The 25,650-nt window shown below is 58.0% G+C and overlaps 4 protein-coding genes across 6 annotated transcripts; 2 read left to right on the top strand and 2 right to left on the bottom strand.

The window, feature by feature from the left end:
* Positions 1–405: 405 nt before the first annotated feature.
* On the top strand, positions 406–6,432 carry CFAP157 (cilia and flagella associated protein 157; the record flags this gene model as incomplete). Its single annotated transcript, XM_082656371.1, has 9 exons — positions 406–578; positions 2,527–2,798; positions 3,457–3,610; positions 4,043–4,310; positions 4,666–4,796; positions 4,995–5,145; positions 5,534–5,697; positions 5,859–6,045; positions 6,320–6,432. The coding sequence occupies 9 exons, from the start codon at positions 406–408 to the stop codon at positions 6,389–6,391; spliced, it is 1,572 nt and encodes a 523-aa protein (XP_082512497.1). The 3' UTR covers positions 6,392–6,432.
* A 136-nt stretch (positions 6,433–6,568) lies between these two features.
* On the bottom strand, positions 6,569–8,080 carry PTRH1 (peptidyl-tRNA hydrolase 1 homolog; the record flags this gene model as incomplete). Its single annotated transcript, XM_082656372.1, has 5 exons — positions 6,569–6,769; positions 6,858–6,903; positions 7,053–7,152; positions 7,417–7,636; positions 7,985–8,080. 5 exons carry the CDS (start codon positions 8,078–8,080, stop codon positions 6,590–6,592), a joined length of 642 nt encoding a protein of 213 aa, XP_082512498.1. The 3' UTR covers positions 6,569–6,589.
* TTC16 (tetratricopeptide repeat domain 16) lies at positions 8,079–22,933 on the top strand (the record flags this gene model as incomplete). Its single annotated transcript, XM_082656278.1, has 14 exons — positions 8,079–8,378; positions 9,398–9,570; positions 9,898–9,988; positions 10,164–10,307; positions 11,522–11,622; positions 11,722–11,851; positions 14,028–14,242; positions 14,894–15,138; positions 15,519–15,660; positions 17,345–17,510; positions 18,027–18,169; positions 18,330–18,501; positions 19,939–20,020; positions 21,078–22,933. The coding sequence occupies 14 exons, from the start codon at positions 8,079–8,081 to the stop codon at positions 22,931–22,933; spliced, it is 3,960 nt and encodes a 1,319-aa protein (XP_082512404.1).
* Positions 22,934–23,287: 354 nt separating this feature from the next.
* Positions 23,288–25,612, bottom strand: LOC309823826 (torsin-2A-like; the record flags this gene model as incomplete). Of its 3 annotated transcripts, none has more annotated exons than XM_082656411.1 (3): positions 23,288–23,828; positions 24,110–24,237; positions 25,491–25,612. In XM_082656411.1, the coding sequence occupies 3 exons, from the start codon at positions 25,595–25,597 to the stop codon at positions 23,584–23,586; spliced, it is 480 nt and encodes a 159-aa protein (XP_082512537.1). In that variant the 3' UTR covers positions 23,288–23,583. The 3 variants fall into 3 exon arrangements, with proteins under 3 accessions (XP_082512537.1, XP_082512535.1, XP_082512536.1); XM_082656409.1 differs by lacking the exon at positions 25,491–25,612 and adding an exon at positions 24,477–24,999; XM_082656410.1 differs by lacking the exon at positions 24,110–24,237 and having other exon boundaries at positions 23,592–23,828; positions 25,491–25,597.
* Between the last annotated feature and the right edge of the window lie 38 nt (positions 25,613–25,650).

Genomic DNA, 25,650 nt, shown 5'->3' with positions numbered 1-25,650 from the left:
CCCGGAGCGAGGTGGGGGTGGAGGGAGCTCTGCAGAAGTCCCTCCCATTCCCAATGGGCACAAAGGGGCAGGGTGGTGATTTCTAGGGCCCTGACTCGCTCTAATATTCCCATGTCACTTATTTCCACTTGAGGGAAGGAGGGGTCTCCACAAAAGAACGTCCTGTGAGCCTGGCGTCCTGATCTCTGAGATGCCATGGCCTGGGACACCCAGGCCTAGGGCCCCTGTGACGCCGTTGGCCTCGGAGCAGGAGGCTGGTCTCTGAAGCCCAGCCTCGCCAGGAGGAGGGAAGGTCCCTTTAAGCCTTGCCTCACAGCCTCAGCTTGTTGCTATGTATGGGACCAACTTCCTTAGCAACCACCTGGCCTCTTAAAGGGGCCCTGGAGTAGTGGTTGCCACCCAGCCATGGCTCCCAAAAAGAAGGCAGGCAAGGGGGCCAAGGAACCCGAGGTCAAGAAGAAGAAGGGTGGGAAGAAGGATCCCAGCCTGGCCAACAAGCCCATGGAAATGCCCATAGGCGAGGAGATCCGGGAGTTCTACCACATCCAGATCCGCGACCTGGAGGACAGGCTGGCCCGGTGGGTGGGCGGGTAGGGTGGTCCTGCTAGGTCAGAGCTGGCCGCTGTGCAGGCTCAGCCAGGGGGTCCTAGACCTATGTCCTGGACTCCCATGGGATGTCCAGACCCCATCCTACCCCAGGCTCAGTTTCCTCCTGGGTAACACTTTGAGGCAAAATGGATTTTCCCGCTCCATCTCAGCCCCCAGAGTTCCGGGGTCTCAGAGCGAGCCCACCCCAGGCAAGCACCACTCCCTCGTGTCTCACTGCTGCCCAGTGGGACCATGCATTTTATAGGGTGGCAGAGTTCAATCAGTGGGATGAATTGGAAATGGCAGCCCCCTGGCAGGCACGTGACCACGTGTCCCTCCTTCTGCCTGCCCCCTCCCCCCAGCCTGTGCCATGATTCCCTGATCTGTGGGCCCCACCGGCTTCCCCAGCTGCTAAGCCCACTTGTCCATGCTGGGCCTCAGTTTCCCCAAATGTAAATGAGGAGGGTTGTGAGACATGGGTGGTGGTGGGTGCAGGGGGGATTCTCTAACTCTTCTGAGACACGTTCACTTGCCCACTTTTCTTATTTTTACACTGGTTTCCTCTCAGTTATGATGCACTAGCCCAGTCTCAGGGTGACCCTTAAAAGACACACCCCTTTGGTGACAAGTAGGCAGAGGGTCTTCCCCAGGTGATGTTGCAGGTACTCACAGCTGATGTTGAGACCCTCCTGTGCTGGCGCTCACCGCGTCCTTAAAATGGTCCCACGAGAGAGGCCCTCATGTCATCCCCATTATAGAGGTGGGGAGACTGAGGCTCAGGGAGAGGAAGGCACCCCAAAGAAGAGGCTCCAGAATGTGAACCCTGGCCCCTGACTTCACCACACCAGGCTGCCTCCTTGCTCCACAGATCAGGTCATTCAGCTTTGTACCCTGCACTGCCCTGTGTGCAGTAGCCATACAAAAGATGTTGGTTGTGGGAATTCCCTGGCAGTCCAGAGGTTAGGACTCTGCACTTCCACTGCCGAGGGCACGTGCTCAATCCCTGGTCAGGGAACTAAGATCCTGCAAGCCGCGCAGTGCGGCTTAAAAAAAAAAAAAAGATGCTGGTTGAGTCAATTGTGAAGTAAAACATCTTTCCAAATAACTTCTATCAATTATTCCTTTGGAAACCAAAAAATTGTTTACGTGATACTCTTAAAAATGCACAAGCTTCCCTCAAGCTGAGACACCAGATGGAATGTATTTGGGAGATGTCTATTGCCTACTTATTATTTGCCAGGCCACCAAAATACAGAGATGGAGGAGGTCAGTTCTTGACTTCCCAGTGGGACAAGGGTCAACCTACAGGAGGGCACCAAAGAAAGGGCCACAAATGCTGCTAAGGGCCAAGAAGACTCCACTGAGGCAACAACACAGGGGTTCACTCAATGGAGGAGGGTAAGGAAGATCACAGGTGCAAAGGCTTGGGATCGCAAAGTCCGGAAGTATTAAGGAGGGCGCAGAGCCAGCAGCAAGCATCATGGTCGAGAGCCTCGACTTTGGGGTCAGACTGACTTGGGTTCAAGTTCTGGTTTTGCCCTTTACTAACTCAGAGGTGCTTCATCCCTCTGCGCCTCAGTTTCTTCACCTGTGAAATGGGTATAATCATCATAGTACCTACTTCCTTACAGGTTGTTGTGGATTCAACAAACACAGAGTACCTACTGCGTACCAGGCACTGTCCTCGGTGTTGGGGACACAGCTGTGAATGTAACAGACAGAGGCTCCGCCCTCACAGACCTTACATTCTAGTGATGTAATGAACGTAAAGTGCTGAGCACAGGCATTGGCTTGGTCACAAGCGTTGATCAGGGGGCACAGTGGGAGATGAGGCTGGAACCTCAAATGCCCTGATATGGGAGGGTCCAGGGAGCAGCCTAGCTGCATGGAGGCCTGGCTTGTCCAGCTCCCTGGACCTCTGCCCCGCACCTGCCTCAGGTACCAGCAGAAGTGGGATGAGCTGACTGTGCAGGAGAAGCTGTTTCGCCAGGAGTTTGAGCAGCTGGCCAACAACAAGAAGGAGATCGTGGCCTACCTCAGGCGCACGCTTAACCAGCGGGTGGATGAGATCACCAACCTCAACGAGCAGCTCCAAAGCCTGCAGCTGGCCAAGGAGATGGAGAAGGACGCCTTCGAGGCACAGCTAGCCCAGGTGCGCCACGAGTTCCAGGAGACCAAGGACCAGCTCACCACTGAGAACATCATCCTTGGTGAGGGGCACTGGCCGGCGAGCCTGGGGGCACACGCCACGGGGGTGGGGAATCCAAGGCTCTGCTTCTTTGGTCTCTAACCCTAGCTCTCCCACGGACTATCTTTGTGACCTTGAGCTAGCACTTCTCTCTGACCCTGTTTTCTCACCTGGGAAATGGGGATAATACGTCTACCTTGAGTAACAACAGCTACGTGCTGCTTCCCACGTGTATCCTCCATGGTAACTGTCCAAGCAATCCTGAGGCAGGAAATCCCTTCACCACCGGCCACTTTGTAGGTGAGGAAGCACTTCAAGGGGGTGTGTCTTGCCCAGGGTCACCCAGCTGGCAAGGGTGGTTGTGAGTTTCAATGACAGCATGAGTGCCTGATCCAGAGAAGGTGTTCAAATTCAGTGACTGTTGTCACTGTCACTTTCATGAGACGGGAATAGAGGAGGGTGTCAAGGGAGGCTCCTTGAACCCCAGGCTTTATAAGATTAGTGGAGAAGAGCATTCCAGACTAAGCCATAAAGGTGGGCAGGACCATGCATGGCATGTGTGGGGACAGGGGACTGGCCCTACTGGATCGGCAAGTTTAGGGGCATCATTGCTCAAGACCCCTGGGACCCTGCCCTCCCGAGGCGGCCCCTCACCAGGCCTGTGCCCTGCGGTGGGGCAGGGGGGAAGCTGGCAGCCCTGGAGGAGTTCCGGCTGCAGAAAGAGGAGGTCATGGAGAAGTTCATGTTGCTGGAGGACCAGCTGCGGAAGCAGGAGAACGAACACAAGGACTACGTGTACACTCTGGAGAAGAAGTCGGTGCTGGACGCGGACAGGTGGGCAGGCCGGTGCTGGGCCTTACCGGGGCCAAGCACAGCCCGGGCCGCAGACCTCTGACAGCCCCGGCTGCTAACTGGGGGGCTGCACTAGCTCCTTGACGCCCCGACCTGCTGCTGCTCACAACCCTGGCTGATTTACGGTGGAGGGAAGAAACGGTTCCCAGTTCTCACACCAGTGTGGAAGAATCCCTGGACTTCCTTTTGCCACCTTTTGTGACTTAACTTCTACTTATTTAATAATTAATAATATTTACATTGATCAAGTTCAAAATGGTACAAAGGGTCTACAGTAAAAAGCCTCCTGCCTGTGGCCCTGTCCCCTCCTGGGGGAGAGAATGTAGAGATCTAGGCGCTCCGGGGACCCCCACGTAGGCAGGAGGTGCCTGTACCCACTCTGCCCGACTCCCTAACTCCCGCCCCTCCCGTTAGATTGAAGAAGGAGATCATCCAGCGCGTGAACCTGGTGGCCACTGAGTTCCGCAAGGTGGCCACGAGCCAGATGGGGGACACGACCAAGCGGGCCATCATGGAGAACAACACCATGACCCTGCAGCTGGCCAAGATATCCCGCCAAGGCATGCAGCTGCTGCAGGAGAACGAGCAGCTCAGGGGCGACCAGGACAACCTGTGCAGACAGCTGGAGCTGCTGGAGAACTCCCAGAAGGTCATGGCCAGGCACAGCAGAGGCCACCAGAAGGTGTGCCCTCCAGGCCTGCATCATGGGGTGGTTGGCACTGAGAGCAGGAAGGAACCCTAGGGGCCCTGTCCTCAGGGCAAATACAGCCCCTCAGGGGTGGACCCCAGGGGCCAAATCTCGAGGGAGGCAGCTGTGAGGCGATCGGGCCCTTCTTGTGCGGGCTCTGGCCCCATCTCTGGTTTGTATTTGGTTTAAAGCCCCCATAACTGGTTGAAGTCGAACCCAACCCCGGGGACCCAGCTGCTATCTAGAGAGGGTGCTGGGCTCCCAGGGCCTCGGCGGGCCTCTCCGGGGGAGCGGGGCTGGCTGAGGGCCCGTGGTGGGCCCAGAGCACGGCCACCTGCCCACACTGCAGATCATCCTCATGCTGACGGAGAAGTGCCGCGAGCTGCAGCAGGGCACGGCAGAGGCCAAGCAGCTGCGTCTCCTGCTGAGCCAGCTGGAGCAGAGCCTCACGCAGCTGCAGAAGGACAACCAAGCACTGAGGTGCGGCCCGCACAAGGGCAGGCGGCGGGAGCAGGTGGGAACCCCTCCCTTTGTGGCCACGTGACATGGGCCAGCGACTCCCCCTCTCTAGAGGGGCCCTGAGGCTTCATCTGTCAAACAGGCTGAGGCCCGGGGCTGGCCGAGGGCCCCTCACCCTAGAATGGGGAGGAGGCTGACTTGTCCTGGTCCCGGGCCCAGGAGCCAGAGAGAACAGTTGAACCTGCAGCTGGAGCGTCAGCAGACCGAGGGGCAGCGGCTACAGCAGGAGCTAGCCGAAGAGCAGAAGGTTCGGGCGAGCCTGGAGACAGCCCTGGCCCAGGCCACCGCCTTCCTACAGGACATTGTGCAGGTGAACAGGAAGTGGGTGAAAGTGGGGGGCGGGAGATGGAGCCAAGGACAGAAACTGCTTGGAGATAACTGGGCCATCGGAGATGATAACTGGGCCATCGGAGGTGGCCAGGCCAGGCGCCCCGCCTATTCCCTGTGAGATTCCTGGCAAGTCTGTCCTTTTCTGATTCTGCACTTCAAAGACCCCTTCAAGGTCTCAAAGGAGCTGGATGGAGTCCTCTTGAGGCCCTGGAAGGCCTCGGGTCTCAGTCTTCCCATTTGGAGAATGGGTATCCCACCACAGCCAGGGAACACTGAGGAAACAGGCACTGCGGTTGGAGTTTCCCAGAGGTGGGTGCTGGGCCATGAAGGGCCTGACCTCGTGGGCCCGCCCGCACCCCTACCGGCAGATGCAGCCCGACAAGGAGGATGGTGACTTCGATGACTTCCGGCTGCAGTGCAAGGAGATGCTGAAGCACCTGCTGGTCATGCTCGGCTCGGCCGTGGTCCTGAGTCCCCAGATGGCTGCGGCCCCCCGCCGGCAGAGCCAGTCCTGTGGCCCACCAAAGGAGCGGTGAGTGACCCTGTGTGACCTCGGAGGAAGGAGCTACGGGACTTGTCCAAGGGCTGTCCTCAGCTGAGCCTGGGCCCGAAACCTGGCTCACCAGAGCCTGTCTCAATCTCAGCTTCCTCATCTATGAAATGGAGGTGATGACACCAGCCCTCTCCCCACAGGCGGTACAGCACCCAGCCACTCAAGGCAGGGCCTCTGCTGCAGCAGCTGTCCAGCGTCACACCCTACCAGCTAGGGGACCTGGGCCTGGTGCCTCGACGGATCCACATCCCACCCAACCCTGAGGACCTCAGGCTGCTCTCACATTCCACCCGTGTGGGAAACTTATGGGCACACAGCAGCCCTGAGGTGAGGGTGCCAGAGGCAGGATGGCAGCCAGCCCTGGGTGCAGATCACGGCTCTGCCGTGCTGCAGCTGTGTGGCCCTGGGGAGGTGGCTGGACCTCTAAGCTTCCATTTCCTCATCTGTAAAATGGACTGAAGAAAGGTGTGGCAAGCCCTCAGTGGGCTAAGACATGCCCACACATCCCCTGGGAGGGGGGCTTGCTGGGTCCTGTGGCCCAGGACCACAGGAATCCCCCGAGTAGGCCTCAGCTTCCAAGCTGGCATCTTTATTCTTACAGATCCATACCTCCGGTTCTCCAAAAAGGTTCAAAAAGTTTAGTCTTCCTAAAGTTTCCCTACTTTCTAAGTAGGACACAGAGAGAAGACCAACCTCCTATCCCCCAAATGGCCTGTTCCGGCCACAGTTCCCGCTTCCGTCCACAGGCAGCCTGGGGCAGCCCAGAGAAGAGTTATATAAAAAACAGATACCACAGGTTGGCGTGGCACCTCTGTGGACGTGGCTGGGTGTGTGGGCACGACAGTCAGGCAAGCAGCCAAGTCCACTGGTGTCAGGGGCTGGACGAAGGCCTCTGGCTTCGCTCACGGATGTGGTCCAGGAGCAGGTCGGTGGCGCTCAGGAATGGAGGCAGCAGCTCCTGCTCAGCAGGGGCGAAGTAGCTCAGCACATAGCCCTGCACTGTGTCTGGGTGTGTCGGGCGCCCGATGCCCACCCGCAGCCGTGGCATTGCCTGTGGGCGAGCCAGAGGGGCCCAGGGAGCTTTGATGAGGAGTGTCGGGGGCCCTGCGCCGGCCCACCCGACCCAGTGCAGGACTCATGTTAGAGTCGAGGCAGCTAATACAGGAACGGACTCCACTGTGGCCCCTTCAAGGGATACGAGAGGAGCAGTTAGTGCTTCCTTGGGTCAGCACCCTTCACCCCATCCCCTGCCGAGACTGGGGTCGGCACCCCTATCCCACTCCAGCTGGGAGGCCAGCTTCCCTATCCCCACCCTGACCAGCTCAGGGCCTCACCTGGCACTTCCTCCCAACTTCAGAGCCAGTTTCCCCAGCGGCTTGTGGAGCTCATCGTGCACCAGGCAGACCTCCTCAGCAGTCAGTCCAAACAGCTCCGCTTGCACAGGGAAACGGTGGCCCTGGTTACCGCTGATCTGCCCAGGGGGGTTGTCCCGACTCAAGGCTCCCATGAGGAGGGGCCGCAATTAACCCCACTTCATGTATGAAGAAACTGAGGCTCTCACAATCACCCAAGGCCAGGCAGCAATTGGAGCTCAACAGGCACCTGGAGATCCAGGTGAACTGATCTGCCGCAGCCCAGAATCCCCTCGCTGGCCCCTGCGCCCTCCCGGGCGGCCCACCCCTGGGGCCCTCAACTTACTGGCCCAGGCCACGCTGCGCCCGTTGACGTTCATGAGCCGCCATGGCCGGAGAAGGGCCAGCTGGGCATCCCCGAGCGAGGCCATGGCGAGGTCGGCGGCACAGCGCCGGTCGCGCGCCCAGCTCTCCGCCACACGTAGCCGCCGCACCAGCTGCCCCAGCACCGCCATGCCCACGCTGTGCCGCGTGCCGGGCAGTCCAGGGTTCCCCAGGCCGGCCACCTGCGGGCGACACCGGGGAAACTAAGGCCCGACAACTCTCCCCATCCGCCTTCTCACAGCGCCCTCCGGGACCCAAAGCAGAGGAAGGTAAACGGAAAACTGGGCCAGAGTGGATTAGGGGTACGAAGAGGAGCCCAAGAAACCCCGGCGACTCCAGAAGGCCGAGTGGAAACGGGCGCCCCCGGGGTGGACGGGCAGGGCACCCCAGTGCAGGAGCGGAACTCCTGGAAGTTTGGAGCCCATCCGAGCATCGGACCCATTTCTGATAAAACTATGACAGGGAAGTGGGGCGGGGGGGCTTTGCCCAAGAGACAATGGCTACCCTACGCTGCCGTCCCTCACTCTACTAAGCCACCGCTTCCCCGGGGGCCGGGGTTCCAAAACGCACCGACTCATGGCCCGACTCAACCACAGCCCTGCGCGCGAGAGGCCAAACAGCCCCATGCGGCCCCAATTCGTGACCCAGACCCCGCCCCCTGACGTCATCCAGCCCTCGGCCAATCGCGGCCGCCACCTATCCGGGGCGGCCATTAGCGTCCAATCCGGGGCGGGCCACGCGGCCGCCATGTTTCTGAGGGGCGGAAGTGGCGGGGCCGGGCGCCCCCGCGAGTTGCCCGGGGCCGCGCCACCGAGTCCTAGGGGTTTGTCGTGGGGCTCGCGGAGTCCTTGTTTGACCTCCGGATTGGGAGGAGGGAGCCGTATTCTGGCCCCCGCTGTGGCCCTGCCTCGCTTTCGAAACCCGGCAAGTCTTTTCCCGCTGTAGACCTCGGCCTCCCTAGCTGATAAAAACTTGCTAACCTCCTTCCGGCTCTGTTTGAAATTGGATTCCAGGGAGTGGAGTCCTTGAATTCCGGGGGCGTGGCTAGAGGGGCGGAGCCTGTGGGCGTCCTGGAGATGATGCCTAGCAACGTCAGGGGTGGGTGCCGGGAGGCAAGTGAGGGCCGCGAGGGAGCCCGCCCAGGCCCGGAGGTCCTCCTGGAAGGGGCCTCATGACAGAGTCCAGAGAGGTGCGGGAGAAGGCTAAGGCAAAGGCAGAGGGTCGGGGGAGAAGAGACCACGTATGGGTTCACAAGAAAGGTTTTAAGTACGGGAGAGGCAAGATCAATTGTGTGATTCAATAAAGTCCCAGGCTGCTTGTGCAGAGAGCGGAGGTCTTAGGAGCTGTGGCTGGTGGGGAGGTCAGAGGGGTGGCCGGAGCTGGCATATAGCCAGAGATGGCATTGGCCAAGATGAGAGGATGAGAGAAGGGGAGGGATCTAAGAGATCTTTAGGAAGTGGGATAGACAGGATTTAAGGACTGATGGGATATAGATCTTTGGCTTGGGTGGTTGGCAGAGAAGGTGGACTCACCGCTGTGGGAAAACCTGGGGCAGAAGTCAGGTGAGGTGCTCAGTTTGGCCTGCTGAGTGTGAGGGTCCCACAGGATATGCAAGAAGCTGCTGGACCCCCAGGGCCTGTGGCTTGGGGCAGGGCCTGAGCTGCAGAGTTTTGGGTGTCAGTAGCTGGAGGTAGGAGCTGAGGGGGACCAGGAGGAGGGCAGAGGCCAGTGTGAGCGTGAGACCTTGACCATAGGTGACAGAGGCAGGACTGGAGAGAGGTTAGGGGAATAGGGGTGGGAGTGCCACCAGACCCCAGATCGTGCTTCTTACCGGGCCTCATTTCCACCCCTCCTCCATCCTGTAAAATACCTGAGGAGAGCGTGTAAGCGGAGTGGGGGCTGTCTCTGGAGGCCTGCTCCAGCTTGCTGTCTCTTGGTTCCAGAATGCTCTGGGGCTTGATCAGGCTCCCTCACAGCACATCCCAAAGCCATGGGTGATTCCAGTGCCAAAGGGGACCCTACAGCACATCTTCGGGACCAGCCAGGTGTTCCGGAACTTTGATGATATAAAACCAAAGGCTGCAGAGTTAACGGTGCCCCTCAAAGTCAGGGAGTAGTGAGTGATTACCTTGCCATGGGATCCCAGGTTCCTACCCTGCACGGCCACTGACATGCTCTGCAGCCTTGGGCCAGTTACTCTCCCTCCCTGAGCTTCAGCGAGCTCAACTGTATAATAGGGCTCTTCCACCTCAGCAGATAAAAGGCTGCTGGCCCGGATGAGCTCCAAGAATGTCAGCCTCCTTTCCCTGGGTCTCTGTCTACCCCTCTTGTCTCCCTACCCAAGTCCCCCTCCTCCCAACCCGTTCCTGAAGCCCCAGCTGTATGCCCTGGACTGGTCCCAAGTCAGGGCCAGCCCCTCCGCCTGTGCCCCCTGCCCCTGCAGCTACCATCGAGGCCATCAGTGCTTGGAGCAAGAAGACTGGGAGGTGGCCGTGCTGTTCTTCTCCCGTGGCCTCCACCTGGACTCCCAGCTGGTGAGGGGGACGGCCTGGGTGGGCACAGGCAGTTGCTGGCCCCACACTCACCCCTCGCTGTCACACCTGCCTGGCCTCTTCTCTCAGGGCCACCAAGTCCTTGTGGTAGCTGAGTGTCAAGCCTCAGGGCGGATTGTGGGGAGGGGAACGGCAGCCTGGGTCCCCTCTCCCACAGGTAGAATTCTATGCCTTGAGAGCCGAGGCCTACATCCAGCTCTGCGACTTTTCCTCGGCCGCCCAGAACCTTCGAAAGGCCTACTCCTCCCAGCCAGAGAACACGGACTTCCTGGAGCGGCTCACCTTGGTGCTTTACCTGAAGGTGCCTGGGGCTGCCCCAGGCCCACAAGGCCCCACCTCACACCCTGGCCTGCTGACTCTCCCTCCAGCTCTGGGGGGCTTTCCTTGTTCCTGAGACCAGCCCTGACTCCCTAGGGACCTTCGTGTCCCTGTGTCTGTGTCCCCATCTGCTGCCCCGCTAATGAGCTCTCCCGCCTGCCATGTTGGTTTACCACCAGGGCTGGGTACAGTTTTGCAGTTTTGTCCAGTAGAACTTTCTGCAGTAGTGACAATGATCACTGTCCGATCTGGTAGCCACTAGCCACGTGGAACTGTTGAGACGTTGAAGTGTGGCGAGTGTGACTGAGGAACTAATTTTGACATTGTATTTAATTTGAATTGATTTGAAATTATATAGCCATGGGAAGCAGGTGGCTATTGTATGGGGCAGCACAGGCCTAGAGTCCACAGGCTCTAAGCACTAAAAAGGTAAGAGTGCCCCCCATTTGCAATGCAAAACAAAGATGATATTAAACCATAAAATCCCAACAAAGTCCTGGTTTTTTTTTCCATTTTGACAAATTTAATGCCTTTGTTTTTAATGTCAATAATTATTCAATTCTGAAAAAGAAACATTCTTAAAACCAGAATGTTGGGGTCCTGAGTCCAGTCCTCTTTCTGTGTGACTTTGGAAAGGTCACGTCACCTCTCTGAGCCTCAGTTCTTTCATCTAAAAGGGGAATGTTAGCTGGTCCCAGTGAGATAAGTTCAGGTTTTTTGTTTTTCGGGTTGTTTTTTTTTTTTTTTTTGGCTGCATCTGGGCAGCTGGCGGGATCTTCGTTCCCCGACCCACATCCTCAGCAGTGAAAGTGCCGAGTCCTAACCACTGGACCACCAGGGAATTCCCTGAGTTCGAGTTCTTAATACAGGGCTTGGCACCTGGAGCCCTCGTGCAGGTGGGAGCCTGTTACTGTTAGATCTGCTGTTCTGGTCCACCTCCCAGATTTTCTCTATTTTTCCTTGTTCCTTTGTGTGTATTGCTGTCTCTCTGTCATCAACTGTATATTTCTGTCTCTTGCTGTCTCCCCAGCTCTGGATCTCTCTCCATCTGTGTCTCTATCTCTTAAAGTCTCTCCCAGATCTAAAGGGCTCTGTCCCTGTCCCTTGTCATTCCACCCCAATGCTGGCCATCCCTCAACTCGTGGGTGCTGCTAGGCCGGGGTCACAAGCAGAAGTGACTGCTCTCTGTGTCCTCAGGGCCAGTGCCTTTTCGAGCAATGCGCCTTTCTGGATGCCCTGAACGTCTTCTCTCAAGCCTCTGAGCTCCAGCCTGAGAAATTCTGCTTCCGTTATCGATGGTGAGCGCCCTGGCTGTCCTTGCTGGCCTTTGCCTCCCTGGCGTCCCCTACCTGTCCCTCTCACCCGGCAGACAGAGCACCTTTGCCCTCCGCCCTCAGCATGGCCTGTCTCCTGGCCCTCAAACGGCATCGTGAATGCCTCTCATTCGCCACCAAGGAGGTGGAGCATGGCACTGCCAATGCCGATGTCTACATCCTCCGGGCCAGGCTCTACAACTTCTTCCAGCAGGTAGAGCGGGGGAGCAGGGCAGGGGGGTGGACCTCCTCCTTGTCTGGACGCCGCGATGACAGGAGGCGGCTGGGCTGTCGGCCAGCCCCGAAGCTGTGGTGGGGGCCCTGTCCTCCCCAGGCAGAGGCCCCAACTGGCACTGGCCCAGTCGGGTAGTTGTTCCATCCTCACTCAGCCCTGGCTCTGTGCCAGGCCTACGCCAGCCCCCGGAAACCACAAGGTGAGAGGCCTTTGCCATCCCTGCCCTCACGGAACTCACAGCCCAGGGGAGATGTCCCCAAGCGGATAATTACACAAAGGATGACGTCCCAATTGTGTGAAGCACCATCAGGGGCACCCAGGCTTCCCTTAGATATGAGACTTGGGGTCACAAGGGAGGAGGGACTGCAGGGATGAGAGAGCGATGGGCAGGGTATTGTGAACCCAGAGGACTCTGACTTCTTCCTGGGGGGCAGAAGGAGCCTCAAAAGGCTGCTCCCTGGGGCAGTGGGCCTTAGAAAGAGCCTTCTGGCTGCCAGGGGGCATGTGGGCTGGGGGGAGGGGCAAGCCTGGAGGCCGGAAGCCTGGGTACCATCCATCTGGATAGGAGTGGGGCTCGAGGAGGATGGCCATGAGGGTGGCAAGGAGGGGGCAAGTTCACAGACCTTTGGAAGCAGGACCCGAGACTGACTTGGTGGCAGGGGGGCGCAGTGAACATGAGGGAAACGGAGGCATCCAGAACAATGCCTGGTGTTCCAGCCTGGCCTGGGTGCTTGGGGGTGGGGTGGGGGGAACCTCAGGATGGGGTAAATGGGATGGGCTGGATTGGGCGGAGTGTCCTGGGGGTGTTGCAACCATGAACCTCCCTATGCTGGGGGCTGGGTTTCTGTGTCCCACAGGTGAGTCAGTGGGAGAGTCTCCTTCAAAGGTAGGAGACTAGTAATTATTTTTATTTTTTTAAGATGCTCCTATTGCTCTTTTTATTTATATATATACATTTATTTATTTATTTTTGGCTGTGTTGGGTCTTTGTTGCTGCTCACAGGCTTTCTCTAGTTGCGGCGAGCAGGGGGCTACTCTTCCTTGCGGTGCGCGGGCTTCTCATTGTGGTGGCTTCTCTCGTTGCGGAGCACGGTCTCTAGGCGGGCAGGCTTCAGTAGTTGCAGCACGTGGGCTTCAGTAGTTGTGGCTCGTGGGCTCTAGAGCTCAGTCTCAGGAGTTGTGGCGCATGGGCTTAGTTGCTCCACGGCATGTGGGATCTTCACAGACCAGGGCTCGAACCCGTGTCCCCTGCATTGGGAGACAGATTCTTAACCACTGCGCCACCAGGGAAGTCCCGAGACTAGTAACTATTGATAATTATTTCTGATGGTTGGGATTTCAGCTGCTCCCTGCGATGCCTAAGCACGTTCTAAGCACTTTACTCATGTTTATCTCTAAGGCTGGCAGTAACCCTTTGAGGTAGACAAAACCCATTGCCCTCTTTTCACAGATGAGGAAACAGGTCCAGATGGTCTGGGTAACTTGCCCAAGGTCACAGTGGTGCTCCCCTTGAACTCAAGTCCATCTATTCCAAAGCCCTGCCCCAGCCTCGGCCATCTTCCCCCTCCCGACTTCCACTCACACCTGGTGTCTACACTGCCTCACTCACCCTCCAACCAATTACCCTATAGGACATGGGGTGCTTGCTAAAACTGTTTGTTGACTGACTGACAGACCTGCTCACCCAAGAGAAGGTATTTGCCTAGGGATGTTTTCTGCTCATGCCCAGGCCTGAATCTGTTCTTTGTTAGAGATGTCTTGGGCTTAAAGGTCAGGGGCATCGGGGAAGGTGTACAGGGGAGTATAGGGAGGACACAACAGTCACAGTCAGGAGACCACACCCTCCCCCCTCCTCAAGTGAGCCTTGCAGAAGTCCTGCAAGGAGGAGGCATCTGTAACCTCATTCTACAGCAGAAACCACTGAGGTGGACCTGGCTCACCTGAGGTCATATCTAGAAAGGGGCCAGTGGGGATGGAACCTCAGATGGGATTTTCCCACAAAGCAATGCAGAGCCACTGAAGATGGGTGGCATGGTGCTGGCCTGCCCAGAGAAAGGCCCCTACAGGCCTGGAGGTCTGCCTCCCCACACTGAACAGGGCAGGTTCAGCTTGGCCTGCACCCCGATGCCATCCCTGCCCCCCCCGCCCCCCACAGCCCAACCTCTGCCATCGAGACCTGCACAGTGCCTTGCTACTGGATCCCAGGCACCCACAGGCCAAGGTGCTGCTCAAGGTGCTGGTGGGCCAGGCCCAAGAGGCACGCCAAGAAGCCAGCGTCCTAGCCGTGCAGGGCAAGCTGCAACATGCGCTGCAGTGTATCAACTGTGCCATCGAGAACAACCCTCTGGACCCCAGCCTCTTCCTCTTCCGGTACTGAGTGGGGAGATGCTGGTCTTGGGTCCCAGGCCCTGCCTTGCCTCAGATGTGCTGTGTGATCTCAGGAGAGCCCTTGACCCTCCCCAGGCCTCAGTTTCCCCATCTAGCCTCTAACAATCTTTCCCTACTCCCCATCGGGGTCAAGGGATCATGGGAGGTGGTCTCTGCTACTGCCTCTGGAGGAGGGGCAGGCAGCAGCCTGTTAACCCTGGAATCCTGGATCCCCGGGCCTGCTGAGCAGTTTACACTGGCAGGCTCAGCCCAGCTCAGTGGACGAGGCTTGGGTTTGAATCTGGGCCACCCTACAAGGACCCACCACCTCATTCTGGGCCATTTCACTTCCTTGAGCCTGGGTTTTCTCATATAAACAGTGGAGGTAAAATGTCCTGTGTACAAAAAGGCCTTAGCATAGAGGCTGGCACTCACACAGCTCCCAAAAAGAAAGAGGGAAGCTATTTTTAAAGAAAAGTAAAATTACCAGTGACTAGCTGGCTATCTAAGTAGCAATCCAGGAGCCCCACGGGCCAAACTTAGTGCGCGCGGTGGGAGCCCCTCCCCCCAGGTCAGAGGGCCCAGAGCCGCAGCCTCTCTCTGGGACACCCCTAGTCGGTGGCGCACTTTGGCCCTCATGTCCCTCCCTCGTAGGGGCATTATGTACCGACGGCTCCGGGAGTTTGACTCCGCCGTGGAGGACTTCCTGAAGGCGTTGGACATGATGACCGAGCACCAGGAGGACCTGGCGCAGCAGGCGCAGCGCCAACTGCTGTTGGCCTACAACGACTTGGCCGTGCACTGCTACCTGCAGGGCGCCTACCAGGAGAGCGTGCTGCTGCTCAGCAAGGCGCTCAAGGACGAGCAGCGGGAGAAAGGCCTCTACATCAACCGCGGGGGTGAGTGGGGGCCGGGCAGCCCGGTGTGAGCCCCTTGCCCCTCCAAAGCCTGGGCTGGGCGCTTGAGGGCCCTGAGGGAGGGAGGAGGGAAGGAGGGAAAGCGGATTCTCAGTGTCCCACAGACACACTTTGGGAAACGTTGCCTTAGACAATCTGGCTACAGCCCTTCAAAATGCTCGGGATCAGGCAGCTGGAAGAAGGTGGCCAGAGGCACGGAAAACCTCTGCAGGTGCCCGCGACCGCGCGCTGGTGTCATCACCGCGGGTGTCACCCCCCGTTGCAGGCCCCACCCCCTGGGGGTGGAGCCAGCTGGGCTGGGGCTCCTGGGCCGTGGGTTTGCGGGGCTCACTCAGCCCCCGCCCCCGGCCCCCGGTCTCCAGATTGCTTCTTCCAACTGGGCAACCTGACCTTTGCTGAGGCGGACTACCAGCAGGCGCTGGCGCTGAGTCCGAAGGACGAGGGCGCCCACTTGCGCATGGACCTACTGCAGGAGAAGTTGGGCTTCTGCGAGCAGAGGAGAAGGTGCGCGCAGACTGTGGGTGGGGCGGGGGCTGTGGGCGGGGCGGGGGCTGTGGGCGGGGCGGACCAGGCCGCGGGAGGGGCCAGAAGAGTCTGGAGTGAAGCCGGTCGGCTGGGATCCTGGGGTCGAGATGCCTCTGCTCTCCCAGTTGTCTCCTAAATATCTATTTTATTTTTCAAGTTTTCTGTAAAAATCTTTCATTTTTTATGTGAATATTGTTATGGTAATTGCGCTTTTTATTAAAAAAACTTAAGTATTCAGTAACATGTAACTTAGAACATGAAAGTTCCTTCTAATATCTATGTCCCAACGCCTCCCTCTTCCCCTGTAAGTTTGGTAGAGTCCTCTAGATAGATTTCTATGCATATGTTAACAATTGTTATCATTTTACAAAAGTGAGATCATGCTAAGCTGATTTTTTTAAAAGTAAGTTTATTTATTTTTGGCTGCGTTGGGTCTTTGTTGCTAAACGCGGGCTTTCTCTAGTTGCGGCGAGTGGGGCTACTCTTTGTTGCGGTGCACCGGCTTCTCACTGCGGTGGCTTCTCTTGTTGTGGAGCACAGGCTCTAGGCGCGTGGGTTTCAGTAGTTGCGGCACGTGGGCTCAGTAGTTGTGGTGCATGGGCTTAGTTGCTCTGCAGCATGTGGGATCTTACCAGACCAGCGCTCGAACCTGTGTCCCCTGCCTTAGCAGGCGGATTCTTAACCACTGCGCCACCAGGGAAGTCCACTAAGCTGATTTTTGACTTGGTTTTTTACTTCCCATGGCAATTACATATAGGACGACCTCATTCTCTTTTATTGCTTGCAAAGTATTCCATTCTGTGGAGGTACCACAATTAATTTCTTTAGACGATAGTATGCTGATGAGCATTTGGGCTGTTTTCAGTTTTTTATTATAAATAATGCAGCAATGAGACCCAAGACATGTTTTCATGCGTTCATACTAATAATTCTGTAGTTAGATTGCTGGAAGTTAAATTGTTGGGTTAAAAAGTGTGAAAATTTAACATTTTAAAAGATAATACCCAATTGTTCTCCAAAAACAATGAACCAATATAAACTTCCCCCAGTAAAGGAAAGTCTTGGTTTCCCCAAACCTCCCTAGCCCAGGGTATTAAGACTATTTTTCAACTTTGCTATTCGGGTAGGCAAAAAAAGGCTCTCTTGCAGTGGATTGACTTTGCATGTTTAAATTGTGAGCACAGGACAGCATCTTTCGTGTGTTTATTGGCCATTATGGCCTGCACAAATTGTTTGCCCATTTGCTCTTAAATTGTTCATTTAAAAAAAATTTGTTTTTGGTTATAAATGTTCTTTGTAGGCTGGAAAATTAGCTTATCATCTGCCTTCTATGGCAAAATATTATTCACTATTTACTGCTTTCTTTTGTGGTGTTTTTGCTACTCAATAATGGCATTTAACCATAGTCAAATTAATTTCTTCATTTTTAGCTGCTGGGTTTATGACATCTCAGAAAGGCCTTTCCTACTCCAGGATCATAAAAATGTCCACTTATGTTGGGATCTTACACTAATGTTTAAGTGTTGGGTCCATCAAGAGGGGCGTGGTGGCAGGGAGCAGAGACCAGCCTGATTTTCCCCAAACTCCCCACTGGGGTCCAGGAGCCTCCATATCCTCCAGGTGGCCCAGCTCAGAGCACCCTGTGGCCTGCTGTGTCCTGCAGGCAGTTCCAGAAGACAGAGAACCACTTCTCAATGGCCATCCAGCACAACCCCCAGAAGCCCCAGTACTACCTGTACCGCACCAGGAGCAGGCAGCTCACGCAGAACACTTTTGGGGCCCGCCAGGATGTTGCCACTGTCCTGCTCCTTGACCCCAAACAACCGAAGGTGTGTGCCTGCTGGGCCAGGAGGGTGGGCTCCAGAGTTAGTACCTCTGGCCACCTAAAGATACTCCCTGTCCCTAAAAGAAACCTGGTTTCGTAGCAGTAATAAGAGCTGCTAATGCTGGAGGATTTATGTGCCAGGCACTGTTCTAACCAGTTCAGCTTACATCACTCCATTTAACCCTCTTCAGTACCTACGGGACAGGTAACATTATCATCACCCCACAATTCATAGAGGGAAGAGGGTAAGGCTCAGAGAAGTCAGTTCCCTTGGCCCAGGTCATGGAGCTCGGAGGTCACACCCTTATCTGGCTGGCTCCAGAACCACGGGTCAGGCTCAGCACCAGCACTCCCTCACCGAACAGTTCCTTTCTCAAGATGTCCTGATGGTTCTGGGGCAAAAAGGTCCAGCCCTTTAAAAAACAACAATCTGTAAACCCTTCCTCTGCCAGGGCAGCACCACACCATCTGCCCCCTGTCCTGGCCCACACCTGACTCTGGTCACCCTCTTTCCTGACAGCTGCTGCCACTGATGGCCAACCTCTTCCCCGGCCTGTCAGTGGAGGAGCTGCTTAACAGCCAGGTGGCCCACCTGGCCAGGCTGCAGCTGGAGCGGGTGGTGGAGCACAGCCTGCAGGCCGGCACCCCTCAGGATATCGTGGGGTAAGTTTCTCCAGGAGGGCCCGCGGGCCCAGAGTTGGGGGACGGTTGGGGCTCAAGGCACCTCTGGCCCTAATCGCCTTCTCAGGCCGCTATCCAGTCCTGGGGATGGTGGGGTGAGTCAGGGAGGCCTACCCAGCGCTCTGGGGTCACGGCTTGTCAGGTGGCTCAAGGAGCGGGAACTAGAGCGCCAGAGGGCCCGGGCCCTGCAGCTTTCGTGGAAGCTGGAGCAGCCTTTGTTCGAGACGTCCAAAGAGCTGGAGGCCACTCACCAGTCCCTGCAGGCACAGCCAGAAGGCCCAGAGGAAGAAGCCAAGGCCCCCAGGGAGAAGGAGGTAAGTGGGCTGTACGCCGGGGCCGGAGGTCCTTGAGGTCCAAGGTGGAATGCACCCCAGGTCAGGGCTGAGGGATGCACGCCGGCTAGAAGCTGGCTTCTGGGCCTGGCTCTGCCAGTACTCAGATGTGTGACTTGGGCTGGGGACATCTCGCTGTGAGACAGAGAAGGTACCAGTAAGGGGTACACCTGAAAGAGGGTGCGTGAGGATGTGGGCCCCTCACAGAGAGAGGCTTCCCACACGTTGTCCACACTCACCTTCCTAAATTCCGCTGTGTGCACTGCCCACTTGTACCAGAATTTTCTTAACTCTTAAATTCATTTCTAAAAACTTTTCACTGAATAGAACATATAGAAAAGTACATGACTCATAAGCGAACTGTCTGATGGATTTTCACAAACTGAACACCCCCATGGCACCATTCTCCAGATCAAGAAAGAACACATTCCCAGTTCCCCAGAAGCCCCTCGTGCCCCCTTCCAGGACCCTCCCTCAGCCCCGCACACCCCACAAGGCTGTCCTGATTCCTAACGCCGCAGACGAGCATGCCTGTCCGCAACAGAGGACAAACGCGGCGCAGGCCCCTTTGCCTCTGGCTCCTTTCACCGAGCGTCCAAGTTTGTGAGATGCAGCCAAGTTGACTGCTCCTTCTCACGGCTGGAGGCAGTGCCGTCCTGCGAATATCCCGCCACTTATTTATCCACTCGACTGCTGATGGACAGCAAGTAAACTGTGTTCAAGGGAGACTTTAACCATCCAGGTACACGGAGTGCCAGCATCCCTTGCCGGAAACGGGAAAGGCAAGCTCTACATTTTTCTAGCTCACATTAGGATACAAAACTACAGAACTTGGGTCTGTGTGTGCCCTGAAGTCATCGTGGGGTCCCTGCTGGGTGTTCCGCAGCCCCGTCCGCTCCCGCATCTCACTGCCGCACATTTCCCGCGGCCTGCAAGTGCGACTGGCAGCCGAGAGCCTGGCCGCAGAGTCCCCCTGACTTGGATTCCAGCCCTGCTTCTCTGCGTCTTAGCCGAGTGCCCAGGGCAGGCTGCTTAGGCGTTTCCTGGTCCAGAAAATGGTAATGGCAGGGGAGTTCCCTCCCAGATGTGCAGGGACATGAAACATGGAGAAGGTCCTCAGTTTCTCACTAGCCATTCCCTGGACACAGCACTTCACAGTTTACAGAAGCCTGTCCCACAGTTGAACTAATTTGCATCTTGCAGATAGGGAGATGAGGCCCAAGAGCCTCTTGACACTGCTTTTCTCACGTGGCCACACCTGTCTAACCTGGCCACGCCCCTTCCTGTCCAGTCAACCTCTCCATGTCCCCATCCAACCCTAACCTGCAACCCTCGAGGAGCTCTAAGCGGCTGGACTTACAGAGCTGCGGCCACTGTGACCGTGCAGCCTGTGATCATGCAGCCTGTCTCTTGCCCCAGAAGCTGGAGCCGGCCCCCAGCAAGGAGAGGTCCTTGACCGACGGCTACATCAGCCAGACCTCTTCAGGCTCCATCATGGGCTGTAAGTCCCCTGCTCCTGCCAGACCTGAGTGAGCCAACGCAGCAGGGAGGGCAAAGGTCAGGGGTCAGGGGCTCCCAGGCCTGGGTGTGAATTTGGGCTCTGCTGTCACAGCTGTGCGAGTGTGGAGTGGGAGGACTCATCCCAGCTTTGCGGGGGGCACAGGGAGCCCTCAGGGATGCCCAGCACACAGCCTGGGAGGCCGGCTCTCACCGCGGGGCGCCTCACAGCTGCTGCCTGCTCCACCCTCATTCCCCGCTCAGGCCTGTCTCTCTTCTCTTTGCCCCCTTGGCCTCTCCCTGAAATAAGCCCACAAAGCCTGTGCATGTCCAGGGGGCTTTTACCCTCAATTCTGAAAGGTGCCAGTGTGGAGGGGACAAAAGTAAAAAACCCAAGAATGCTGCCCTGGGTCCCAGAGGCAGCCATGGGCAGTCCAGGGAGGGACGGGAGTAGCAGCGGCCAGCCCCCTTCCTGCCATTCAGCAAACGCGTTGAGCATCCTAGGGCCAGGCCTGTGCTGGACACTGGTTCCAGGCATGAATGGCACAGTCGTTGCCCCAGGGAGCTCTTGGTCCTGAAGGGAAGAAGGCCCACAGGTAAACAGATAACCAGGACAGTGCAGCCATACCATGGAGGGGAGTCCCGAGGGCTCTGGGTGCACTTAGCTCCCTTTGGGGGGTCAGGAAGGGCTTCCAGGACCCAGGGGAAGAGGGGTAGCCAAGTGTGAACAGGGTAGAGCAGGGGGAACTGCTGCAGGCAGGGGGCCAGGGCCCTGCAGGCTGTTGGTTGTGGCTGGAACACACAGGGCAAGAGGCAGGCGGCAGAGTGGAGGCCAGCGCTGGGTGAGTGAGGTCCTTCGTATCTCCCCCTAATCTTTCGGCCCTGACCCGCCTGCAGGGCTCAGGGTGCCAGGAAGGCTGGGCTGCCGTGAGCTGGCGGGCCTTCCCCTTGGCCATGCAAGGGCTCTGGAACATAGGCAAGGGTGAGGCCTAGAAGTCTCCCTTTCTTGCCACTGTCTGGGGAAGGCGGCCTGACAGCTACGCTTGACATATCCTTTCCAGTCAGGACCACGTCCACCTCAGAAACGGAGACGTCCACTGTCTGCCAGGAATACGGGAGCACTTCGACCACTGTTGTAACATTCTCTGACTCCTCACCACTAAGGACACAGTCCTCAGACTCCAGGGACAAGAGGGAAGACCTAAGCCTGAGCCACAGCCCCAGAAAAACCAAGTCCACCCCAGGCCACAGCCAGAGGCCCAGCGAGCCTGAGACCATCCAGGTCCAGAGCCAGAGGCCCAGCAGGACCGAGGCCGCCCTGAGCCAGAGCCAGAGGCCCAGCAGGACCGAGGCCGACCAGATCCAGAGCCAGAGGCCCAGCGAGCCCGAGGCCGACCAGATCCAGAGCCGGAGGCCCAGTGAGCCCGAGGCCATCCAGGTCCAGAGCCAGAGGCCCAGCAGGACCGAGGCCGACCAGATCCAGAGCCAGAGGCCCAGCGAGCCCGAGGCCGACCAGATCCAGAGCCAGAGGCCCAGCGAGCCCGAGGCCGACCAGGTCCAGAGCCAGAGGCCCAGTGAGCCCGAGGCCATCCAGGTCCAGAGCCAGAGGCCCAGCAGGACCGAGGCCATCTGGGTCCAGAGCCAGAGGCCCAGCAGGACCGAGGCCGACCAGGTCCAGAGCCAGAGGCCCAGCAGGACCGAGGCCGACCAGATCCAGAGCCGGAGGCCCAGCAGGACCGAGGCCATCTGGGTCCAGAGCCAGAGGCCCAGCAGGACCGAGGCCGACCAGATCCAGAGCCGGAGGCCCAGCAGGACCGAGGCCGCCCTGAGCCACAGCCAGAGGCCCAGCAGGACCGAGGCCGCCCTGAGCCAGAGCCAGAGGCCCAGCAGGACCGAGGCCGACCAGATCCAGAGCCGGAGGCCCAGCAGGACCGAGGCCGCCCTGAGCCACAGCCAGAGGCCCAGCAGGACCGAGGCCGCCCTGAGCCAGAGCCAGAGGCCCAGCAGGACCGAGGCCGACCAGATCCAGAGCCGGAGGCCCAGCAGGACCGAGGCCGCCCTGAGCCACAGCCAGAGGCCCAGCAGGACCGAGGCCGCCTGGAGCCAGAGCCGGAGGCCCAGCAGGACCGAGGCCGACCAGATCCAGAGCCAGAGGCCCAGCAGGACCGAGGCCGACCAGATCCAGAGCCGGAGGCCCAGCAGGACCGAGGCCATCTGGGTCCAGAGCCAGAGGCCCAGCAGGACCAAGGCCGCCCTGAGCCAGAGCCGGAGGCCCAGCAGGACCGAGGCCATCTGGGTCCAGAGCCAGAGGCCCAGCAGGACCGAGGCCATCTGGGTCCAGAGCCAGAGGCCCAGCAGGACCGAGGCCATCTGGGTCCAGAGCCAGAGGCCCAGCAGGACCGAGGCCATCTGGGTCCAGAGCCAGAGGCCCAGCAGGACCGAGGCCATCTGGGTCCAGAGCCAGAGGCCCAACAGGACCGAGGCCATCTGGGTCCAGAGCCAGAGGCCCAGCAGGACCGAGGCCGCCTGGAGCCCAAGGCGAAAGCTCGACAAGACTAAGGCCACCCAGGGCTCAAGGCAGAGGCTCAGAAAGGCCAAGGGTGCCCATGGCCAGAACTCGAGACCCAGAAAGGCTGGTGCCACCCAGGACTGGAGCTGGAGACTGATCCAAAGTCCCAGCAAGATCAAGACTTTCTATGACCCAAGTTGGAGCCCCTGCAACACCGAGGCCACTGAGGGCCAGGGCCAGAGCCAGAGGCCCAGCCAGTCCAAGGCTGCCCAGAGCTGGAGCCAGAGCACAAGTCCAGGTTCCGGCAGGACCAAGGTCACCTGGGGACTGAGCCCAAGTCTCAGCAACACGCAGACCACCCAGGGCCTGAGACAGAACCCCAGCCACAGCAGTCAGGCTGCTGTCTGAAGGGGCCGCTCGGCCCCTTCACTTCTTGCTGGGCTGCGGGCGATTCTGCCCCTACCACTGGCCACTCAGCAAGGCCGCCTCCTCCAGAGCAATGAGAACCTCAGCCAGCATTCCTCTGGTCCCGTGGCTAAATTTATTCCTCTGGTCCCATGGCTAAATTTATTGTATTTGTTCTCTTCGTTTACAAAATTAAAAACTTGAAAAGCCCAGTCCAAGTGGCAACTTGAGTCCCTCTGTTCCCAGAGACAGAAGTCTCAGCCTGGCTTTACGATACTGGGACATAGGGTGTGGGGTGGAGGGTCGGGGTGTGGTGCCCGAGCCAGGGCCGAGAGTCACGAGCCACCATCCCTGAGTTAAAATTCACATTGTAAGAAGGCTCAGGCTGGAGCGTGAGGTCAAGGCTCATTGAAGTTCTGGGGCGACTAGCGGTTTCCCTGAGGAAGGAAGCAAAGGCCAAGATGCCCTCAGACCAGTGAAGAGGCCGGGGCCTGCCCTGCCCTTCTGTTTCATGGTAGCCAACAGCCCTCCTCATCTTCATATTGTGCTCTGGGTCCCAGGAGGCACAGGACAAGGGACCCTCTGGCAGAGGCCCCAGGGCTTTCCTTCACGGCCTGGCCAGATAGAGGAAGACAAGGATGCTGCCTGGAGAGTCAGAGGAAGAAGGCGATCCGGGATGCCACAGTCTTGCAGCCATTGGAGGAAAAGAGCTGCTCGTCCTCAGGGAAGAAGGTGGTGCTGTCCAGCACGGCCTGGACGACCTCATCCCTTGGCTCCAGGCCTAGCTGCGCCAGCTCGTTGAGCACACAGTGCTGCACGTGGTGCCTCTGGAGAGGTAGGAAGGGCACCAGGGCATCCAGGAGATGCTCTTCCATGATGCCGGAGCGCCAGAAGCCATCTGCAGGAAGGAGCGATGGGAAGAGGCTGTGCTTCACGGGGATCAGCTGGGCCCTGTCCACCCCCAAAGGAAGGAAGTGCAGGGACGGGGCTGGTCTTAAGCCTCCCAGCCACCTTCCAGGCACCAAAGCCTGGGCTGGGAAGTACCGGGTCAGTAGGCAGAGCATCAGACCTGGGAGAGCCTGGCCCACCCCAGGGAGCCCAGCCCATCCCTCCGTGTGATCTGGGTGTGAGACCTCAGCCTGGAAACCACCCTGGGGTGGGGTCCTTGGCCGAACTCACGGTTCGGGTTGTCCAGCACAGCCTGGGAGATAACCGGCTCCAGCTCCTGCACGCGGATCTCCTCGCGCTCCCGGCGGCTGCGCCATGCCTCCAACACCAGCTGGTTGATCTGCTCGCCGCCAGTGTTGCTAAAAACCACGGGGGACGCAGACAGTGAGGACAGGATGTAGCCCTTGCTTCCCACGTGCCACCTAACGCGACCTGAGCCTGGGGGCCCAGCTCAGTGCTGGCAGGAGCCAAACCCACTCAAAACACCCCGGGAACCACTTCCCCTCTCCGGAGCTTGTGCCCTTAACCATGACCCCTGGAAGTTCGCCTATATGTGTCATACACTTTACAGTTTATAGAACACTTTTAGGTCCCTTACCGACTTTCCCTCACCCAGCCTCTAGGAGAACAGTGGGGCATTAAGATTGGCCGTGTTGGGGCTTCCCTGGTGGCGCAGTGGTTGAGAGTCTGCCTGCCGATGCAGGGGACATGGGTTCGTGCCCCGGTCCGGGAAGATCCCACATGCCGCTGAGTGGCTGGGCCCGTGAGCCATGGCCGCTGAGCCTGTGCTCCGCAATGGGAGAGGCCACAACAGTGAGAGGCCCGTATACCGCAAAAAAAAAAAAAAGAAAAAGAAAAAGAAAAGATTGGCCCAGTTGTTCAGAAGAGGAGGTGGGAGCTCAGAGAGGTGAAGTGTTTTGCCTGAGGAAACAAAGCTAGGACTCTTAGAGGTGGGATTGAAACTCTAGTCCTGTTTTTCCCAGGCCTGTGTCCCCTCGGCCACAAAAGAGGGAAAACTCTTAACCCAGCAGGGTTCCACAAAGAAATGAGGATTAAGAGACTGAGCCCGGGGAACAGTGGGCAGTGGTTAAGAACCTGCCTGCCAATGCAGGGGACACGGGTTCAAGCCCTGGTACAGGAAGATGCCACATGCCGTGGAGCAGCTAAGCCCGTGCGCCACAACTACTGAGTCTGCACTCTAGAGCCTGTGAGCTGCAACTACTGAGCCCGCGCCTAGAGCCCGTGCTCCGCAATAAGAGAAGCCACCACAATGAGAAGCCCCGCGCACTGCAACAAAGAGTAGCCCCCGCTCGCCACAGAGAAAGCCCGCGCACAGCAACGAAGACCTAACGCAGCCATAAATAAATAAATAAATAAATTCATTTATTTAAAAAAGAGAGAGAGAGACTGAGCCCAGAATGGGCTTTGAGAATGTCAAAGGGAAGTCAACCACCTTGAATGACAGTGTCACCAGTGAGGGTGTGGGGGACTCTGGGAAAGCCCAGTGGGCCTGGGGGAACAGTATTCTGTTATGGGACCACAGGCCAAGACTGGAGAGCTGAGACCTCTGACGAGTGTCCCTGCACCCTGCCCGCTGCAAAGCCGGCCCCACCTGATGAAGATGAAGATGGCTTTGCGATAGTTGGTCCCATAGACAACCCAGGAGGACCCCAGGAAAGGTCTCAGGACCTCTATCAGGCCTGGGGCCAGCTTGTCCATCTCATCGAAGAGGAAGAGAGAGCGGCTGCAGGCAGTGAGGTTTCCCTGGACCC

This window comes from Grampus griseus (genome assembly GCF_964374135.1).
Source record: "Grampus griseus genome assembly, chromosome: 6".
NCBI lineage: Eukaryota > Metazoa > Chordata > Mammalia > Artiodactyla > Delphinidae > Grampus > Grampus griseus.
This window is presented reverse-complemented; position numbering and strand designations above follow the sequence as displayed.